This window comes from Lucilia cuprina, chromosome 3, assembly GCF_022045245.1.
Source record: "Lucilia cuprina isolate Lc7/37 chromosome 3, ASM2204524v1, whole genome shotgun sequence".
NCBI classification, from domain to species: domain Eukaryota; kingdom Metazoa; phylum Arthropoda; class Insecta; order Diptera; family Calliphoridae; genus Lucilia; species Lucilia cuprina.
The window spans coordinates 22385696-22408260 of NC_060951.1; the positions used below are offsets into that span (position 1 = coordinate 22385696).

The 22565-nt window shown below is 28.5% G+C and overlaps 1 protein-coding gene across 8 annotated transcripts; it reads left to right on the forward strand.

The window, feature by feature from the left end:
• Positions 1 to 429: 429 nt before the first annotated feature.
• LOC111675159 (ubiquitin-conjugating enzyme E2 Q2) lies at positions 430 to 21441 on the forward strand. Of its 8 annotated transcripts, none has more exons than XM_046946042.1 (9): positions 430 to 502; positions 2596 to 3698; positions 18730 to 18846; positions 19094 to 19354; positions 19418 to 19492; positions 19670 to 19961; positions 20023 to 20171; positions 20276 to 20354; positions 20422 to 21441. In XM_046946042.1, exons 2-9 carry the CDS (start codon positions 3537 to 3539, stop codon positions 20451 to 20453), a joined length of 1167 nt encoding a protein of 388 aa, XP_046801998.1. In that variant the 5' UTR covers positions 430 to 502; positions 2596 to 3536; the 3' UTR covers positions 20454 to 21441. The 8 variants fall into 8 exon arrangements, with proteins under 8 accessions (XP_046801998.1, XP_046802002.1, XP_046801997.1 ...); XM_046946046.1 differs by having other exon boundaries at positions 459 to 502; positions 3482 to 3698; XM_046946041.1 differs by lacking the exon at positions 430 to 502 and adding an exon at positions 1983 to 2256.
• Positions 21442 to 22565: the final 1124 nt, after the last annotated feature.

Here is a 22565-nt window from a genome sequence, read left to right on the forward strand (position 1 = left end):
TGGGTATAGGACGAATATTTTTTTATGTTGCAAACATCCCCGCTAAAGTGGTGTAGGGTTTAATTAATATTTTAACATTTAAGATATCAAATTGGATTTAACCATAATTATTCAATTGGGATTTGAATTTTATTCTAAGCATAAGATTTCCAATTCATTGAATTTATTATAATCTAAATATATAAATAATGTTTAAATAAGTTTTCCCATAATCTATTAAAAAAGTGCCAGTAAAATTTTAAAATAACGGTCATAGAATTCCTTTTGATTTTTCAATTTCAACAATACCAAACTTTGAAAGTATTCTCCAAACATTGGCAACCTTAAAGCGAACAACTCTGTTCTGAAATTAGTTCGTCTGGTGTTTTTGTTTTGCAAGTTTGTGTATTTCTAAAATAAAATTTATCTGCGCATCGGATAGAATTTCAAATCAAATTTCAACATGATTTTCTGATATTTAAAATAATTTCTAAACTTTTAAAAATATTCTCAAGTCAAAAAGGTGAATATATATAATTATGGATTAAATTTATAAAAAGAAATGTTTTCTAAGAAAAGGGTAAGAAAAATAAAACGAAGTTTGGGGCTGTCGTTTCTTGTTTTATTTATTTTCGTTGTTTTTTTTCACAATTTGAGTACTAATTAAAGGGGAAAATCGTGCTACCAGACTTTTTTGTTTAATTTTCGTATATGATTGCCAAGAAGATTTAAAAACATTATTTTAGGAAATTTTTATAAAAAGCTTAAATCTAGATAACTAAAACATCTGATTTTAATATTTTAGACTGTTTTATATTAATTATATAAAACATTATTTATATGATGTAAACTTATATGAAATAGTCTATCTTCTTAATAAATCTAGATGGAAGTAACGGGTTTCTTAAGTCACAATCGGTCATCGGATTCATCAATCGGATCATAACGAATAAATTGTCATTGAATTTTCTTTTTTTTTTTTGGTAATTTGTTTTGTACCGAACAGATTAAATGTGGACCTTATGTACAAAACTTTTATATAATAAATAAGTTACAATACTTAATTGTGGCAGTGAACGCTTTAATTAATTGCCTTATATTTGCGATTGTATTATTATTATTTTAAAGTTATTAAGAATTAAAGAGCCATCTTATAGAATGAAGATCAACTGTATAATTGTCATAAATTCTAAAGGTGACAATTTGGAACTTTTATTTTAACGCCAAACTGTGTTAAATTAATTTACTCAATTTCAATTTGTATTTTTTCAACATACCATTTTTTGAATAATTAACAACTTGTATCAGATCCGAAGAAATTAACTCGATATAAGAGCCTGTTCTGTTAAATTTCATAATTAAATATTGTAATTTCTCAATATTAATTTAGATACTTTCTAACATTTTTTGTATATATTTAACCTATTAAAATTTTTAATGATGTGGTAAAATAATCTAAAAAATACAAATAAATTTGTTTCATAAAATAGCAAAAACTTACTCCTAAAAATCTTATTAATTTTTACATTTTCATTTAATAAAAAACCTAATATCAGAGAAATGTTAAAAATATTTAAATAGGTAAACAAATGTTTAATATCAACAATTTTCCGTATAATCAATATACCGTGAAATTTAAAATATAAGAATAAATTACATTTGTATTAATTTTAATTATATTCATAACAATTTATCACACCGGAATTTTTCATACACAAAATTTGTTCAATAAACCTTTAATAAATTGTTATGAAAAAGGCTTGTTATGTTCAAATATGAATGAAATTGGACTGTTAATTTAATTTCGTTTAAAAATGAAAATTCATTAATATGTGCTATTTTCGAGATATTTCTTACTAAATACTATTTCCCAGGACTTCGAACTACACAAGTTTCAATTAATGTAATAGGCATCCCTGTGTAAATACGCCCTATTGAAAATACCAATAATATGGCATCACCATGAATTTATTTAGTACTTTTTGTATTTTTCTTTTTCACAGTATTCAACGTCTGGCGAAAGTGATTTTCTGTTTGATTTCACAGCATCGGATTTATTAAAATTATAATTATAAAAAAATAAATTGGTTACAATTAAATGGAAACCATTAAAAATATTATCTCGGGGATTCTTAAAACCGAATAAACTTAAAAAAAGTGTTAAAAGATAAAAAGAAGTAGAAAAAATAACTTAAAGTCTTGTAGGAAAAATAGATAATTTGTGCAAAACTCGTTCGACATCCAGACTGCAGATTTCTTTTTTCGGTTGGTCGATTGGTAGGTTTTTCTTCTTATTGTTGTTGTTTTTCTTGTTGGTGGAGTATCGTTGTGTCTAGTGTATTTGTGTAGTTGTTTGGTTGTTATTCGTTGAATCCATAAAGTAGTCATTCGTTGATATTTTTCTTTTGTGTTTTTACAAAGTACGTGTGTTTTTTATGTTTTTCTTTTTCCATAAAACTGTCTTAAATAGTGTTTTTTAATAATAAAATAAAAAACTTGAATAAATAATAAAAAGATAAAATTTGCATTAATAAAAATGTCCCAAAAAAAAACTTTAAACAATTTTAATAATAATAGAGAAACATATTTTTGTATTGTTCTTTAAATAAAATACAGGTAGAAAGAAGAAATAACGTGACGCAAGTAGTTTTTTAAGGAGAAAAGATCAATTGCAAAGTCAGTCAGTAGTGTCCGTCTGTTATTTGTGACAAGAACAAAAAGGAAGGCACCCATACTCCAAACCCCGCTGCTCCCCCTTCCTCATTGGAAAAGACCAAAGGTGTGTGTATGTGAGGTTTGGCCAAAGTTCTACTCACATTTTGTAGAGACCTTTTGAAAAAAAACACGAAATAACACAACGGAACTCGTTGGCAGAATGTGTGAGCGTGTATGACAAATATTGGAAACAATAATAACCAAAACAGCAACAACGACAACAAACAATAATTTTACGAAGAAGGAATCACGTCAACAACAGCAGCATCCATTACCACCGTGTGCACGTTCTCAATTTAACAGTAAATTTGTATAATTACAAGAAAAACCAACAACAAACAAATACAATAACTATTGCAAAACAACAACACAATAATAAAATAAAAGTGAAAAAATGTCAAACCAATAATAACAACAAAAACAAAGATCAAAAATAAATAGAAACGTTATCATTCGTTATTGCAGCCATCATCTCGTATTATCGACGACGACAACAACGTCAAATATTTAGCGTTGTCATTGTTTTTTGATCTTTGCCAATAATAATAATCAAATAAATACAACTACAAACCACAAAAAAGCAAAACATATTTGTTTTTGGTGCAAATTAATAAAAAAAAAAAACTCAAGAAATATAGGAACAGAAATAATTTCCAACCATTTAAAACATTTCTATAACATTAAAAACTTCCCAAATAAAGTTTAATTTAAAAAACAAAGTGTCATCATAATCCTATCTAGTGCCGAAGAATTTGAATTGATAACTATTTTTGCTTTGACCTCGCAGCATCCAAACGAATTCCTTGTAATTTGCTGGTCGTACACGATCGTTTTTGGGCACGATGGCGTGTCTCAATACTTTGAAATTGGAAATAAAAACATTGGAGAAGATATTCACTAAAAATCACGAACGTTTTCAAATTCTCAATTCAAGTGTGGACGAACTCACATGTCGTTTCATTGGAAAAAATGGCAAACGTTATGATATCCATGCTAATATCACGGTAAGTCTTTATCTTTATAAATAATCCTTTTTAAGAACTTATTTATGTAAATATGTATGTTTATATTAATACATCAACATATTAGATGTTGATAGACGATCTATCTATCCGTCCTAATACTTTTTATTTAGTTATTTTATTATTAAAACTCCCGGTCCGAACCGTTTTTATTCAAACTTTACAAATAGGTACATATTTTTAATGTTGTCATAATTGCCGCTTGATTAACATAATTATGAGAAATTTTTTATAGTAAAAAATACAATGAGTTGTATTAGCAATTTGCTAAAAAATTACATTCATCTTTCCTACTGCAAATTTTTTTTGCTAGGACTGTATAAAAAAATTCTAAAATTTTTGAGGATCGTCATTTTACAGTTTCCAAGTAATCGGGAGACTCTTTAACAAACTTTATAAATAATGAATCTTTTATTTAATAGTAAGTTTTTGGTGGACCTGAACCATTTCTAAACTAAAATCCACCATCTCAAGCAGTGAAAGAGGGTATATATGTATATGTTTGTCTTTCCGTGTGTAACACCAATATTCATATAAAATCCAACAAAGTAAATATTCTCATGAAATTCTAAGTCTGGTTAAAAAAACGCCCAACTTAAAAATAAGCTAAAGAAATATACCAAATTCACTGGAAATATTCATTGTTGTCTTAAGCAGTTTGGTATTAAAAATCAGAAAAATTGGTTTAAAAGTTATGAGTAAAAATTTCAGACTACCTTTTTACTTATATCTTGAGGAGATTTCTTAGAAACTACCAAAGATAATTCGATGAATTTTGTCACACACAATTATTTTTATTCAGGGATCAATTATGTTCAAACACATAACAATCTATCTAAAATTTCTTATAGCTATATATTTCCGGAAATGGATTTATCATTTATATCTTCCTCAAATATAGCCGTATCAACTCAAAATTTTGTGTCTTTAAAAAATATGGACAATAATTATAATACAACCGTAGATTTGTATCGTTCCACAATTGGCCATAGCTTCTATATAAGGACCACTTCCGAAAAATACTTAAACGAGTATATTTCCTTGATAAATCAAGCTATCGAGATAAAATTCAACAGAAAAATGTATTGTATATGTGTCAATAACTATACTAAAGTTTTTTAGAGTCTGTCCACAATTTGCCATAACTCCGATATAAGGCCAACTTCCGAAAATCTCTTGAACGTACATATTTCATTCGTATTTCATTGATGAATTAAGCTATTGTAATTAAAATAATCACAAAAAGGTTTTGCCTATATATGAATCACTCTACAAAACTTTGTTCGAATAGGACCGTAGTTGGTCATGGCTCCCATATAAGGACCACTTCCGAAAATCCATAAAATTATAAACTTATAGGGATACAATTCGACTTGAATATGTTTTGTGTCAATATAATTTTTAATTTTCCGTAGCGGTCGATTATTAGTCATAGTTTCCATAGGTGCACCTCCGACTTTCATTGTGAAATAAAGCTGTCTTGATAATTTTTTTTTTGTTATAAGAATCATTCTATAAATTTTTTCGGATAGGCCCGTAAGTGTTCATAGCTCCCATAAAAGTTCATGGATGTGAAGTTAAATTTCGAAATTTATTATCCGAGACAAAAACCATCAACATTAACAGAATTATGTTTAAATGCTAACAGAGCACTGTTAGGGTGTTTAGGATAAGGTGGGAGCATTCAAAATGGAATTTTGGACACATTCAAACACCAAATGGACCACTAACGACGACAGCGGTAGCCAACCTCCCACACTGTCCAAAAATTAAAGTCACATATTAAATTTCTTTAAAATTATCCAATTGTTTAATCTTAAAAATCTAAAAAAGTTTACGGATGCAAATTTTCAAATCCAGGGGACCTGGAGAAGATGGGCGTATGGAACTTCATGGAAATTTTTAACAACCAATCTATCTATGATATTTAGTGAATAAAATCATTCAAAGATGGAGATTTGATAGAAAATTTTCAAAATTTTGAAAATTTCAATTTCTTGGGAAGAAAAATCTGAAATCCAGGAGACCTGGAAAAGATGGGCGAATGGAACTTCATGGAAATTTTTAACAACCAATCTATCTATGATATTTAGTTAATAAAATCTTTCAAAGATGGAGATTTGATAGAAAATTTTCAAATTTTTGAAAATTTCAATTTCTTGGGAAGAAAAATCTGAAATCCAGGAGACCTGGAGAAGATGGGCGGATGAAACTTCATGGAAATTTTTAATAACCAATCTATCTATGATATTTGGTGGATAAAATCTTTCAAAGATGGAGATTTGATAGGAAATTTTAAAATTTTGAAAATTTTAATTTCTTGGGAAGAAAAATCTGAAATCCAGGAGACCTGGAGAAGATGGGCAGATGGAACTTCATGGAAATTATTAATAACCATTCTATCTATGATATTTGGTGGATAAAATCTTTCAAAGATGGAGATTTGATAGGAAATTTTAAAATTTTGAAAATTTTAATTTCTTGGGAAGAAAAATCTGAAATCCAGGAGACCTGGAGAAGATGGGCGGCTGGAACTTCATGGAAATTTTTAATAACCAATCTATCTATGATATTTGGTGGATAAAATCTTTCAAAGATGGAGATTTGATAGAAAATTTTCAAAATTTTGAAAATTTCAATTTCTTGGGAAGAAAAATCTGAAATCCAGGAGACCTGGAGAAGATGGGCGAATGGAACTTCATGGAAATTTTTAACAACCAATCTATCTATGATATTTAGTTAATAAAATCTTTCAAAGATGGAGATTTGATAGAAAATTTTCAAATTTTTGAAGATGGGCGGATGAAACTTCATGGAAATTTTTAATAACCAATCTATCTATGATATTTGGTGGATAAAATCTTTCAAAGATGGAGATTTGATAGGAAATTTTAAAATTTTGAAAATTTTAATTTCTTGGGAAGAAAAATCTGAAATCCAGGAGACCTGGAGAAGATGGGCGGATGGAACTTCATGGAAATTATTAATAACCAATCTATCTATGATATTTGGTGGATAAAATCATTCAAAGATGGAGATTTCATATCAAATTTTCAAAATTTTGAAAATTTTAATTTCTTGGGAAGAAAAATCTGAAATCCAGGAGACCTGGAAAAGATGGGCGGATGGAACTTCATGCAAATTTTTAATAACCAATCTATCTATGATATTTGGTGGATAAAATCTTTCAAAGATGGAGATTTGATAGGAAATTTTAAAATTTTGAAAAATTTAATTTCTTGGGAAGAAAAATCTGAAATCCAGGAGACCTGGAGAAGATGGGCGGATGGAACTTCATGGAAATTTTTAATAACCAATCTATCTATGATATTTGGTGGATAAAATCTTTCAAAGATAGAGATTTCATATCAAATTTTCAAAATTTTGAAAATTTTAATTTCTTGGGAAGAAAAATCTGAAATCCAGGAGACCTGGAGAAGATGGGCGGATGGAACTTCATGGAAATTTTTAATAACCAATCTATCTATGATATTTGGTGGATAAAATCTTTCAAAGATGAAGATTTGATAGGAAATTTTAAAATTTTGAAAATTTTAATTTCTTGGGAAGAAAAATCTGAAATCCAGGAGACCTGGAGAAGATGGGCGGATGGAACTTCATGGAAATTTTTAATAACCAATCTATCTATGATATTTGGTGGATAAAATCTTTCAAAGATGGAGATTTGATAGGAAATTTTTAAAATTTTGAAAATTTTAATTTCTTGGGAAGAAAAATCTGAAATCCAGGAGACCTGGAAAAGATGGGCGGATGGAACTTCATGGAAATTTTTAATAACCAATCTATCTATGATATTTGGTGGATAAAATCTTTCAAAGATGGAGATTTCATATCAAATTTCAAAATTTTGAAAATTTCAATTTCTTGGGAAGAAAAATCTGAAATCCAGGAGACCTGGAGAAGATGGGCGGATGGAACTTCATGGAAATTTTTAATAACCAATCTATCTATGATATTTGGTGGATAAAATCTTTCAAAGATGGAGATTTGATAGGAAATTTTAAAATTTTGAAAATTTTAATTTCTTGGGAAGAAAAATCTGAAATCCAGGAGACCTGGAGAAGATGGGCGGATGGAACTTCATGGAAATTATTAATAACCAATCTATCTATGATATTTGGTGGATAAAATCTTTCAAAGATGGAGATTTCATATCAAATTTTCAAAATTTTGAAAATTTAATTTCTTGGGAAGAAAAATCTGAAATCCAGGAGACCTGGAGAAGATGGGCGGATGGAACTTCATGGAAATTTTTAATAACCAATCTATCTATGATATTTGGTGGATAAAATCTTTCAAAGATGGAGATTTGATAGAAAATTTTCAAAATTTTGAAAATTTCAATTTCTTGGGAAGAAAAATCTGAAATCCAGGAGACCTGGAGAAGATGGGCGGATGGAACTTCATGGAAATTTTTAACAACCAATCTATCTATGATATTTAGTTAATAAAATCTTTCAAAGATGGAGATTTGATAGAAAATTTTCAAATTTTTGAAAATTTCAATTTGTTGGGAAGAAAAATCTGAAATCCAGGAGACCTGGAGAAGATGGGCGGATGGAACTTCATGGAAATTTTTAATAACCAATCTATCTATGATATTTAGTTAATAAAATCTTTCAAAGATGGAGATTTGATAGAAAATTTTCAAATTTTTGAAAATTTCAATTTCTTGGGAAGAAAAATCTGAAATCCAGGAGACCTGGAGAAGATGGGCGGATGGAACTTCATGGAAATTTTTAATAACCAATCTATCTATGATATTTGGTGGATAAAATCTTTCAAAGATGGAGATTTGATAGGAAATTTTAAAATTTTGAAAATTTTAATTTCTTGGGAAGAAAAATCTGAAATCCAGGAGACCTGGAGAAGATGGGCGGATGGAACTTCATGGAAATTATTAATAACCAATCTATCTATGATATTTGGTGGATAAAATCTTTCAAAGATGGAGATTTCATATCAAATTTTCAAAATTTTGAAAATTTAATTTCTGGGGAAGAAAATCTGAAATCCAGGAGACCTGGAGAAGATGGGCGGATGGAACTTCATGCAAATTCTTAATAACCAATCTATCTATGATATTTGGTGGATAAAATCTTTCAAAGATGGAGATTTGATAGGAAATTTTAAAATTTTGAAAATTTTAATTTCTTGGGAAGAAAAATCTGAAATCCAGGAGACCTGGAGAAGATGGGCGGATGGAACTTCATGGAAATTATTAATAACCAATCTATCTATGATATTTGGTGGATAAAATCTTTCAAAGATGGAGATTTCATATCAAATTTTCAAAATTTTGAAAATTTTAATTTCTTGGGAAGAAAAATCTGAAATCCAGGAGACCTGGAGAAGATGGGGGGATGGAACTTCATGGAAATTTTTAATAACCAATCTATCTATGATATTTGGTGGATAAAATCTTTCAAAGATGAAGATTTGATAGGAAATTTTAAAATTTTGAAAATTTTAATTTCTTGGGAAGAAAAATCTGAAATCCAGGAGACCTGGAGAAGATGGGCGGATGGAACTTCATGGAAATTTTTAATAACCAATCTATCTATGATATTTGGTGGATAAAATCTTTCAAAGATGGAGATTTGATAGGAAATTTTAAAATTTTGAAAATTTTAATTTCTTGGGAAGAAAAATCTGAAATCCAGGAGACCTGGAAAAGATGGGCGGATGGAACTTCATGGAAATTTTTAATAACCAATCTATCTATGATATTTGGTGGATAAAATCTTTCAAAGATGGAGATTTGATAGGAAATTTTAAAATTTTGAAAATTTTAATTTCTTGGGAAGAAAAATCTGAAATCCAGGAGACCTGGAGAAGATGGGCGGATGGAACTTCATGGAAATTATTAATAACCAATCTATCTATGATATTTTGGTGGATAAAATCTTTCAAAGATGGAGATTTCATATCAAATTTTCAAAATTTTGAAAATTTCAATTTCTTGGGAAGAAAAATCTGAAATCCAGGAGACCTGGAGAAGATAAGCGGATGGAACTTCATGGAAATTTTTAATAACCAATCTATCTATGATATTGGATAAAATCTTTCAAAGATGGAGATTTCATATCAAATTTTCAAAATTTTGAAAATTTCAATTTCTTGGGAAGAAAAATCTGAAATCCAGGAGACCTGGAGAAGATGGGCGGATGGAACTTCATGGAAATTTTTAATAACCAATCTATCTATGATATTTGGTGGATAAAATCTTTCAAAGATGGAGATTTCATATCAAATTTTCAAAATTTTGAAAATTTCAATTTCTTGGGAAGAAAAATCTGAAATCCAGGAGACCTGGAGAAGATGGGCGGATGGAACTTCATGGAAATTATTAACAACCAATCTATCTATGATATTTGGTGGATAAAATCTTTCAAAGATGGAGATTTGATAGGAAATTTTAAAATTTTGAAATTTTTAATATCTTGGGAAGAAAAATCTGAAATCCAGGAGACCTGGAGAAGAAGGGCGGATGGAACTTCATGGAAATTATTAATAACCAATCTATCTATGATATTTGGTGGATAAAATCTTTCAAAGATGGAGATTTCATATCAAATTTTCAAAATTTTGAAAATTTCAATTTCTTGGGAAGAAAAATCTGAAATCCAGGAGACCTGGAGAAGATGGGCGGATGGAACTTCATGGAAATTTTTAATAACCAATCTATCTATGATATTTGGTGGATAAATTCTTTCAAAGATGGAGATTTGATAGAAAATTTTTAAATTTTTGAAAATTTCAATTTCTTGGGAAGAAAAATCTGAAATCCAGGAGACCTGGAGAAGATGGGCGGAAATTGAAATTTTCAAAATTTTGAAAATTTGAAATGAAATCTCCATCTTTGAAAGATTTTATCCACCAAATATCATAGATAGATTGGTTATTAATAATTTCCATGAAGTTCCATCCGCCCATCTTCTCCAGGTCTTCTGGATTTCAGATTTTTCTTCCCAAGAAATTGAAATTTTCAAAATTTTGAAAATTTTCTATCAAATCTCCATCTTTGAATGATTTTATTCACTAAATATCATATATAGATTGGTTGTTAAAAATTTCCATGAAGTTCCATACGCCCATCTTCTCCAGGTCCCCTGGATTTGAAAATTTGCATCCCTTAACTTTTTTAGATTTTTAAGATTAAACAATTGGATAATTTTAAAGAAATTTAATATGTGACTTTAATTTTTGGACAGTGTGGGAGGTTGGCTACCGCTGTCGTCGTTAGTGGTCCATTTGGTGTTTGAATGTGTCCAAAATTCCATTTTGAATGCTCCCACCTTATCCTAAACACCCTAACAGTGCTCTGTTAGCATTTAAACATAATTCTGTTAATGTTGATGGTTTTTGTCTCGGATAATAAATTTCGAAATTTAACTTCACATCCATTAAAAGTTCTTCATCCGCAAATCAACCTAAGCGCATATATTTATTTGAATAATAAAGCTATCGGGATAAAGTCTGACTTAAATATATTATCTGTGCATATAAATCTCCGTTGATTTTTTTCCGGATCAGTCCATAATTAGTCTCTAATTCCATTTATAACGATTTCCGGTATAAGTAATATGCGCACATTGACAATCAAAGTTTTCGGTATAAAATATGTTCTGTGTATAGAACTAACTTGCCTATTATTTGTCATAGCTCCTATATACAGGCCTAACACAGAACTCCATTCCGATCGAAAGTTGAATTAGAACTTTTAATAAATCGATAAAAAAATAATTAATTTAACTACTGTTAATTTCACGTTGAAAATTTGAAGTTATTTTATTCTAAAAAAATTGTAATTTTTCTTTTTTGAAGAAGAAAATTAGGAAGGATTATTTATTTATATATCAGTAATACTAAAAGATTTTGCGGCCAACAACGTATTACATATGTATCTTAAAGTATTTAAGTATTTAATTCCACTTTCGATCGGATTGGAATTTTGTAAGAGGCCTCATAAAGTTATCAACATAGTTTTAAAAAATCACTTAACGAATTTCGTTCATTAAAAACATTCTTCTAAATATTATGAAATATGCAAAATCGGTCATAATAAGTCGTAGCATCCGTACGAGGACCACATCATAAACTCTATTATTATAAATTTTTCTGGACCTAATCAAAATTAGTTTCACACATGTATAAATGTTAGTTACCTTACTACGGAAACAAAACTTTGGTCGAGTTGTCTAAAAATTAGATAGTTAAATGTGTTTTAATAAAAAGAAAATTGCTAGTGCAGGGTACTTAAGATGCAGCAGCACAGTGGGATTTAGCAATTTAACTTGTTTTGAATCTGGCAATGCAACTGAAGTTCGATTGCTATACGTTATCGACTCATAAATAGTTGTTAATTTGTCCGATTTCCAAAAATTGTAAAAAATATCCGATTATATTAATTTTCAATAATATTTCAAAATACCTCATTGAAAATGTTTGTCAAATCAAATGACAATAAAAAAACTTTTTACAAATAGCCAGGTGAAACTAGCAGATTTTTAAATTTTTGTCAAAAATATAAATTCAATTTATATTTTTTCACATAACGTACATACATATGTACATACAGTATTGTTCGAAACCTAAGCAATTTTTTTTGGCATTGTATACAAAGTGCTATATTTTCTATTTGATTTGATTTATTAAAAATTATATTATTCATAATAATATTATCTGTCTACATAATAATAACAACAACAAAAGTTTAATTCCATTTGGCTGTGAATTATAAGAAAATAATAAATGAATAAACTCCATAAATAACTGTTCGAAACTTAAGCAATTTTCTGATCTTCTTATGAAATCTTCGGTCCTTTTGAGTTCCAAACACCTTTATGGAATAGATTAGTTACTAATGTAGTTCGTAATGAATCCCAAGCGGATTTTAAGCCATTCGCAAGCTGCAGTGTTTTCTAAAACTGCGAGTTTAGACCCAGCGCTTCAGAATGCCGAACAGCATCTCTAAGACTCGGAAGATTTTGATGGACAATCAAATAATTTGGGTCCCATTAATCGATAACTACTCTTAGATCAACTTTGCCAAAGGTTTTGATTCATTATTATGCTGAAAACCACAATGAAGTAAGTTGTTCTGTTCGTTGTTCTCAATCATATAATTCAATTTGTTGGCGAAAAACGTCCCAAGAAGAAAAACAATCCAACTCTGTTTGTGTTTCACCATCAGGACTAACCCTTCTCTTCAAAAAACATGGCCACAGCCTTAAATTTTTGCTCTCCATTCATTATTGGGCCCTCACTAAAAGGATATGTTATGGTATTTCCTTCAGCCTTTGGGCCTCACATAATCTGTCTGAATTTAAAAAGGAAAATGAGGACCCATTTATAAATAAAACTGTTTTTTATTAGCCTTGCGTATTCTATTTTAATATTCTACCCAAAATTGTACAAAATTTGTGGGAAAAAACGAATTTCTTAAAAAAAACATTGAGGTCAAACAATTAAGGTTGTGGGCAAGATTTTTGATGTGTAGTGTAAGTCCTGATGTTGAAATACAAATAAAATTGGATTGTTTTACTTTCTGGGACATTTTTGGCCAACAAAATGAACCATAGGATTAAGTACATTGAACAGAACAACCAACTTTATTGCGATTTTCAGCAATAACCAAATTATTTGATTGTCCATCAAAATGTCCCGACTCAAGTCCCTTAGAGATGCTGTTTGGCATTCTGAAGCGCTGGGTCGAAACTCGCAGTTTTAGAAACATTGCAGCTTGTGAATGGCTTAAATCCGCTTGGGATTCATTACAAACTACACTTGTAACTAATCTATTCCATAAAGGTGTTTGGAACTCAAAAGGACCAAAGATTTTCATACGAAGATCAAAAAGTTGCTTAAGTTTCGAACAGCTATTTATGGAGTCAATTCAGTTATTATTTTCTTGTAATTCACAGCCAAATGTAATTAATAAAATTTTGTAGTTGTTATTATAATGTAGACACATAATATTATTATTATCAATAATATAATTTTGAATAAATCAATTAAAATAAAAAATATAGCACATTGTATACATTGCCAAAAAAAGTTTCGAACAATACTGTACATATATCAATGAAATTATATTCTTTCAATTTCTTTTTTCGACCAATTAGAGAACTATTAAAGTCCTATATAAAAACAATAAATTTTAAAAAAATATATATACATATACATTTTCATAATTTTTCATCCCTTTGAAACGTTCGACACATTTTCATGTGAAAAATGTTCGATTAATGATGTTGACAAATAATTTTAATAATAATTTTTAAAATAATCACATATTGGAAGTCAAAGGTTACAAAAATCTGTTTTTAGCGAATATCTCGCTTATTATGCGTTATACACACTTTAATGTTATTATAGTTTCTATAGACAATAGAATTTCCTACTTTCCTGTTTTCAGAAAAAAAATTAGTCAACATAGTATACAAAGTCAGGACCGCCTTTATGTTCATTAATGTACACCATAGTGTTTTTACTCTTTCGAAAATTTCTCTTTCAAAAATTGTTGCAAAATATTTAAAGATGTTCTGAATATGTGGATTGTGACCATATTTTTTCTAATATGACCAGTTATGCTATCTGAAATCACGGATAGACAAACATTGCACTATGGGTCATTAAGCGAGTTTGAGATAAAACGTGTAACAGTGTATAAACATATATTAACTACTACGAATAACGTAGAAATTATGACAATTTTTTAGTATAATCTATATTAAGATTTGAAAATATTAGTGCAATGGAAAAATAATGCACAATAGCTTGAAAACAACTAATGATACGAAAAATATAATTCAAAATGTAGGAAATTCAATTCAATTCTCTATAGAAATTATAACATTAAAATGCCTGCCGCGAATATTAAGTAAGATATTCCTCAAAAACTGATTTTTGTAACCTTAGTCCTTAAATATCTCGCGTAGCACATAAAAAAATTTCCGGTGAATTTTAATCCCTTACTAATTATGCAAAGGAGTATCTATTTGCCAATTTTCATTTAGCTATCTCAAATTCCCCAGATTGCTATTTTTTGTCCAATTTTCATGGGGTTTTGGAAGATTCTTTATACATGTGTGAGCATACAAACGTTAAAAAGAAAAAAGAAAAAGTACAAGGGAGTTCAATGCGTTTCACAGATTTGGAATTTTTGATTTAAGTGGATATTGGATAATAATGAAATTTAGTTCTATTTTTCTATTATTTTAAAAATTTTTAATAATTTTTTATTAAGAAAAATTCAACATTATATTAATACTGTATTGTTTTATTGTTAAAATAATTATGAAGGATGTTAAAAATATTTGTTATTCTCCGATTTATAGTGATCTATGTTTATTTTACACGAACATATAGATGGACTTTTGTAACTATTTACAAAAAAGAAAAGAAAATATTGTGAGTCATTGGTTGGTTTTTAGTAATAATTAATGTCTTACATGTTATATTAAAATAAAATCGTTCTTCTGCTGTAAAATTACCAACATATGAAATATTGTTTACAAAGCAAAATTAAAACATGTAAACTAAACATTTTTTCAATTAATTAAAAGTAAAATTAAAAAAGTAAACAAATATTCATTAGGAATGAATAGAATGGTTTATAAATTTCCATTTAAATAAAATTAATTTTCATACTCGAAGAAGGGAAATTGTCTTTTTTTGGGAAACACATAATACAGCGAACTAAAAGAATTTCATAATGTTTGGGATAGTTTTATGATATTTACATTGTACTTTAATCTAATTTAATTAGATTTTAGAAAAAGAGTATATGTATATGCGCTTAAGTTAAGTTATTTAACATTGGTTTTTGATTATCCTCATTAACCATTGAGTTGTTTTTACTTATCACAAGTACATATTTATTGAATTGTTTTTAACCGTATTCATGTACTATCTAGTATAAATATTAAATAAAACAATTTCCCATGAATAATTTAAGTTTTGAAACACTTGTTGTTAAAAACTTTATATATGTTGTTGTATTCTTTCACTTGTTGTTTTGTATATGTATATTTTACTGGTGTAAATAAATAATGAATCATCAACACTTTTTCCATTAAGTACCTTTACTCAACTCAGTTCACCTTAAAAAGTTCATTTATTTTGTATATAGTTTTTGTATACAGTGGGCGACAAAACAATTGAAACTTTTTCTCAATTTTCACAAACCCCAAAACATTTTTTTTTAATTTCATTTTTATATATTTTTATTTATTGAAATTAATAACATTCTTTGAATATAACAAATTAAATATTGGAAAAATAAAACAAGATTAAAGTACATATTTGGTTTTCGTTTACTGACAAAACAATGTAAACTTTGGTATTATCTTAACAAAAATGGTCAGAACTTATTAGTAACTCAGAATATAGTTGGGTATGTTTTACTTTGTATTGCTGCTTGACATCGCAGATGCATTGAAACAATAATTGGGTTAAAAATTTCATTCGAAAAATTTAGCTATTCCCTTAAAACATCATCCTTAAAATCGTCCTTCCAATTAGACCCGAAAGACAATTTTGGAGTTAATATCTTCGAACTACTGTTTCGAAGAGAGGGGTTGAGATATGCTGAATAGGCAGGCCACTTCAATAAAGGTACAACTTTCGAGTCCAGCCCCTCGATTGCAACTCGAAAGTTGGCTTTAAGAGCCATTGTCGTTTTAAATAGGGACCTAATTTACACAGCGCCGGAATATTTTATGTTTTTTATACCCTACACCACTTTAGTGGGGAGGGTATATTGGATTTGTGCTGATGTTTGTAACGCACAATAATATTGGTCCTAAACCCACCTTAAATTATACCAATCGGCTTAGAAACCTTGTAACAAACTAAAGGTCACAATTTTCGCCCAGGGACGAAGCCTATTGAAAATTGTTAAGATCGGTCCATTATTTCACCTAGCCCCCATACAACTGAAACCCCGAATGGAGGTTGTAAACCTTGTAATCAAACTACAAGTCGCAATTTTGGAGATAAACCAACATCGATCCATTATTTCACCTAGGCCTCATACTGAACCCATCAAATAGGGCTTTAAAGCTCATAATTATGTTTAATGTACTCAAGCAAGCAAAACCAAGCTCTATACTAGCCTTGATGACCCTAATGAACTTTATAATTATAGGGCCTCATTTGACCCTAGTCTCTATAAACGCCTTTCAAACGTCCTTACTGAATTTGGACACTTCCAAAAAAGGACATTATTTTATATTAATTCGACTATTTTATGTTATCTATAGCAAAGAGTAGACGTGTAGAACGATTATTTCTAAAACTAAGATGTTTTTCTGCAGGACGACTACAACCAAGACCAGTCTCATTTTCGTTGTGATTAACCATAGAACTTTTTATTAATAACTACCCTAGAAAAGTAATTTTTTTGGAATTTTTCAAATTTTATTGTCATCAAAAAATTATTATTAAAATATCAATAACAACTTTAGAATTTCAACGATTTCTGAAATATTTGATAAAGTTTCCATTGTTTTGTCGACCACTGTATATACATACTTTTTTTGCAATATGTATGTCATTTTGTTCCGTCATTTCGTTCGTTTATTGTATGTAGTTAAAATAAAACAAATGTATCAGACATAATGTGCATATGGTGCGTTATTGGTTCATTGCTCTAATTAAAGGTTAAATTACAATTTTCACTTTTTCACTTGTATTGTTCTGGGTAAAAGTATCGGCCGATAATATATACATAGAAAACTACATACATGTATGTATGTATGTATGTATGTATGTATGTATGTATGTATGTATGTATGTATGTATGTGAACCATGCTCTCCTTTACTCTATTTAACCTTAAATATGAGTTCACTACGAATGCTATATGAATTATTTTTCTTGTTTCCAACGACACTTTTGTACAGATTTTTTTTACGTTTTTGCTGTCGTTTGTCGTCGTTCAAGTGTTTAATGAAATCTTAAACTTCTTATATGTTTGTTGAAAAGAAAGAGAAAGAAAATAAATTAAAATTAAAACCTTTAAACAAATTATATTTTTAACATTTAATGTAGTGGTAATATAACCACAATATGAGTGAAACAAAATTTTTTATTTTAAATTGTTTGAAACCATATGACGCTACTTTTTGAAGTTAATTTACGAAAAAAGGGTTCATTTGCATGAATGCAGATTTGTTGCCACATAGTGGATAATATTGGGTTTGAGAAAAAAGTTTTCTTTTTTTTAATGCAAAAGTTTATTACAAAAGTTTAAAGAAGAATTTCTTAAAGTTCTTCTAAGTTTTTCCTTACAAAGGCAGTTGGGATTACGATGTTTCCGCGACAATTGGATCTCTGTTCCGTAACGACCCGATTCTTAATCGGCCAAAGATTGTCAACTCAGCAACAGCTGTATCAATCGGAAGATTTTTCCCCAAGAAAGAATATCCAGTTACAGCCAACCTGTTACAACAACAACATGATGGTATCCAAATATACCTGGGGATGTAATATGGGATTTCAGCAGAAGCAACTGTTTCCCAAGATAATTGCACAGAACGATACAGTTTTTACTTGGCCAAATATTAACAAATCATCGACGTCTACATGAATCAAACCTCGATGAGTTACGGTTGAAACGTAACAATAACAGCACAGTTAGTCATCAAAGATCTTTAGTTTTCAAACAGTATATTTTTCCACTTCTTAATATTATATTTTTTCCCTTAACCAATAAACAGGAACAAAAAACTTTCTGAAATTTCAATCAACTTCGTTAAAGGTTTATTGCACTTTGTCGTTTGTGGAAATTGTTGCTTTGAAAAGTTATTTTATTTCAAAAACTGCCTGTTAATAAGAAAATGATTTAGCAGACTTGTTTATTTTTAAAAATCATGATTCATAAACATATTTAAATTAAATTTAACAAATTAACATTTTTATTACTAAACAAATTGGCAAAATATTTAATAACAAGTTTAATCGTCTCTAATTTGTGGTTATTTTAGGAAACTTACCCATCTTCACCCCCAGTATGGTTTGCAGAGAGCGAAGAGACAAGCGTAACAAATGCTGTTCAAATACTAAGCAATACAAATGGACGTGATAATCATGTTATAAATCAGGTCAGTTAGTTGTTTTACTGTGCCTTTTTTTTTTGTATCTTATAGAAACATTTTTGTTTTTGTTTTAACATTTTACTTTTATGTATATGTTTTTGTTGTTATTTGACCCAATTTAATGATGACATGATAACGTGTGTTTATTTGTTATTGTTTTATTTTCTATACATTTAATGTTTTTATTCTTACTGGTAATTTTATTTTCCTCTCTATTTCGTTATTTTTTTATTATGTTTTCATTATGATTTAGGTGGGCATATTATTACGTGAACTGTGCCGCCTACACAATGTTCCACTGCCGCCCGATATTGATAACCTGACAATACCGTTTCAATTGCCACCACCCAATAGTGCATCATCATTAAATCAACAGCCTGCAGCTCAGCATCAAATCGATGACATTGAATCAGATCAAGATGACATCGAAGATCCAATTGGTGATAGTGAACAAGAGAGTGAAGCCGATGAGGATCTGCCATTGGAAATGGATGATGGACGCAGTACGAATAAGGTGGATGGAAAATTATACTTATTTTTGATTTAAAGTAATACTTTTTATTTATTTCTTTTACAGAAGGACGAAATGGAAGTTGAACATTTAGCTACATTAGAAAGACTGCGACAAAGTCAAAGACAAGACTATCTAAAGGTAATTAATTACTTTTTATTATATTTATAATGTTTTTACTTTACGAGAAATCTATTAAGATTGGTAGTTTGAATAAAAGAGGTCTTGCAATAAAATTTTTTAATTTCTATTTCATTTAAAATAATCAAATATAGTTTTTCTTTTAATTTAACATATTTTTTCCCCTCCTCCCTATAGGGTTCAGTTTCCGGTTCCGTTCAAGCAACCGATCGTCTAATGAAAGAACTGCGTGATATCTATCGTTCTGATTCATTCAAGAGCAATATGTACTCCATAGAATTAGTAAATGACTCCATATACGAATGGAATATACGCCTTAAATCCGTTGATCCTGACAGTCCCCTACACAACGACTTGATAATGCTCAAGGAGAAAGAAGGCAAAGATAGTATTCTTCTAAATATAATCTTTAAAGAAACGTATCCCTTTGAACCACCATTTGTCCGTGTTGTCCATCCAATAATATCAGGTATTTAACGATATCATCTATGGAAATGGGATATAGTTGTATAAAATGTGATTTTCTTTAGGCGGCTATGTTTTAGTTGGTGGTGCAATATGTATGGAATTGTTAACCAAACAGGGTTGGAGTTCGGCCTATACAGTGGAGGCTGTCATTATGCAAATAGCAGCCACATTAGTTAAGGGCAAAGCCAGAATACAATTTAGCGCCACCAAGGTAAGTGCGAAATATATTTTAATAAAATTCTTTATTTTTATTTTATTATTATTATTATTATTTTGCTATCATATTTCTTTGAATATCTAAATCTCATAACTCAGGCCTTATCGCAGGCTCAATACAGTTTGGCGAGAGCGCAACAAAGTTTTAAATCCTTGGTGCAAATACACGAGAAGAATGGTTAGTTTATTGGTAAAATTTCCATATAAATAAAATTACGATTAATTTGTGTCTTTGTGCTTAACAGGTTGGTTCACCCCTCCCAAAGAAGATGGCTAAGATGACATGTGTAGAGGAGTTAAATCGATAACTACATTTTTGCTGCTTAGTTTTTACTTTATCATTTTTGTATGTGTGTGCTTTTTCCCCATATATATATATAAATACGTTTTCTTAAAACCCCACCATTCAACATCTTTGAATCACAGTTTATCTATGCCTATGACTAACTGACATTTTGTCTGTTGTCTGACTTGCTGGCTGGCATCATCATTATCTTCATCAACATTATTATAATTGTTGTGTAAAATTGTAAACATATAATTTATTTTCTTATTTTTGATTTTTTTGTATTTTTTCATTATTCATAAATATTACATTTTGAAATGAACAAATCTCTTCAACTACTCAAATACTAACACTACTAGTACGAATTCAATTAGTATTTAAATGTATGTCATTGTTGTATTTGTCGTCGTCATCTTTGTCTTCTAATCCGTTGGCAGCCGCAGCAGCCGTTATCATTTTTTGTAATCCAGTAGCCGCTCTCAGCAGCATAATTAATTAATTACTAAATAATTAACCAGAAAAGAAAACTCTATTTTATACATGCAAAATGAAAAAAAGGAAAAAAATTGATAATGAAAACAAAATCATGATCATTTAACACCACCACACACACAAACACTATATTATATTTGCAAAGTAGTTTTGTAGTCTGTAATTTTGTCGTAAATATTTTTATCATAAACACATACATACATACTTATATATAATATTCGTTTATAATTCCTAAATCCTAATTACTATATTATTATTATAATTATAATTTTATTTACTATTTTAATTTGCTTCAAAATTTCCTACACTCTATCTCTATCTGTGTCACCCTCCTCCTTCCCCCCACCCTCGCCAACCTCTCCAACTATATATGTCTTTAAATATGTAATATTTTCTGCTTAAATTCTTTTTATGTTTTAACTTGAACAAAAAAAAGCAAACAAAATAAGAAAAAAAAACTTATAAATATACATAAATGAAAAATATACTTAAATTATAGCGATTAATATTGAATATAAATACAAAACAATTTAAATTAAAAAAATATATTTAATAATAAAAACACATGGATTTATAATCTGTAATTAATTTTATAATAATTGTTTCATAATTACGTTTTATTTTCAAAAGCAACAAAACACAAAACAATATAATATAAAGAGTTTTATTTTATGTTTTAGTTATTTCTTTTGGGAAACCTAATACTTAAATAAAAAACATTGAAAATATCTATAATTTTTAAGTTTTACAACAAAACAACAAGAGAAAATTATAAATTTAAAACAATGCATAATTTTTAATTTAATATATAAATAAACATTGCAAAAATAAATAAATAAATAAAAGAGTAAATAAATAATTATATTACGAAAAACAAACAAAATGGAAATACATGTGAAATACTTATGATGACAAATAAGACAAAAATATCCACATAAGTTAATACACACATTCATACACAACATACTTTTGTCATACTTGTGTTTATATGTACATCTATCTATAAATTACAATAAAAAAATCTTCGAAATAGATTTGCATAATAACTCAAATGTTTTGTGTATAAATGTATAAACATTCGATTTTTAAATTTAAAGTTTCAATTACAGTTTGAAAAAAAATTCTCGATAAATTACAATAATTTCGAATTGCAATTCCTTCAAAGGAGAAAAAAACTATAAAATTCATAAAGCAAACAAAATTTATGCTTAAATTCATTATTCTATTCGAGTAATAATTCAAATTCATTTTTATGTACGTTTATATAAAACAAAATATTTCCAAAATAATCATTAAATTGTATGTATGTTTATGTAGAGTTTAAATATGCAACAAATCGATGTTTTTTTTTTTTTTTTTGTAAGATCAAATTATTTTCATCAGAAAACATCAAATTTATTATAAATAACTATAAAAAAATACATACTTAAAAGAAAAAGAAGTGAAAGAAATAAATAAAAAAAATAAAGTTAAATCAAATTAACTGGAGATTATTATTTATTCAATGGCGTGCAGAAAATATTTTAAAAATTGAAAATTTCAAAATTTAGAACTAGGTCTGGTGGGTGGGAAAAAGAACGAGTATCTTTAGGTTTTTATTTCATCCTAGAC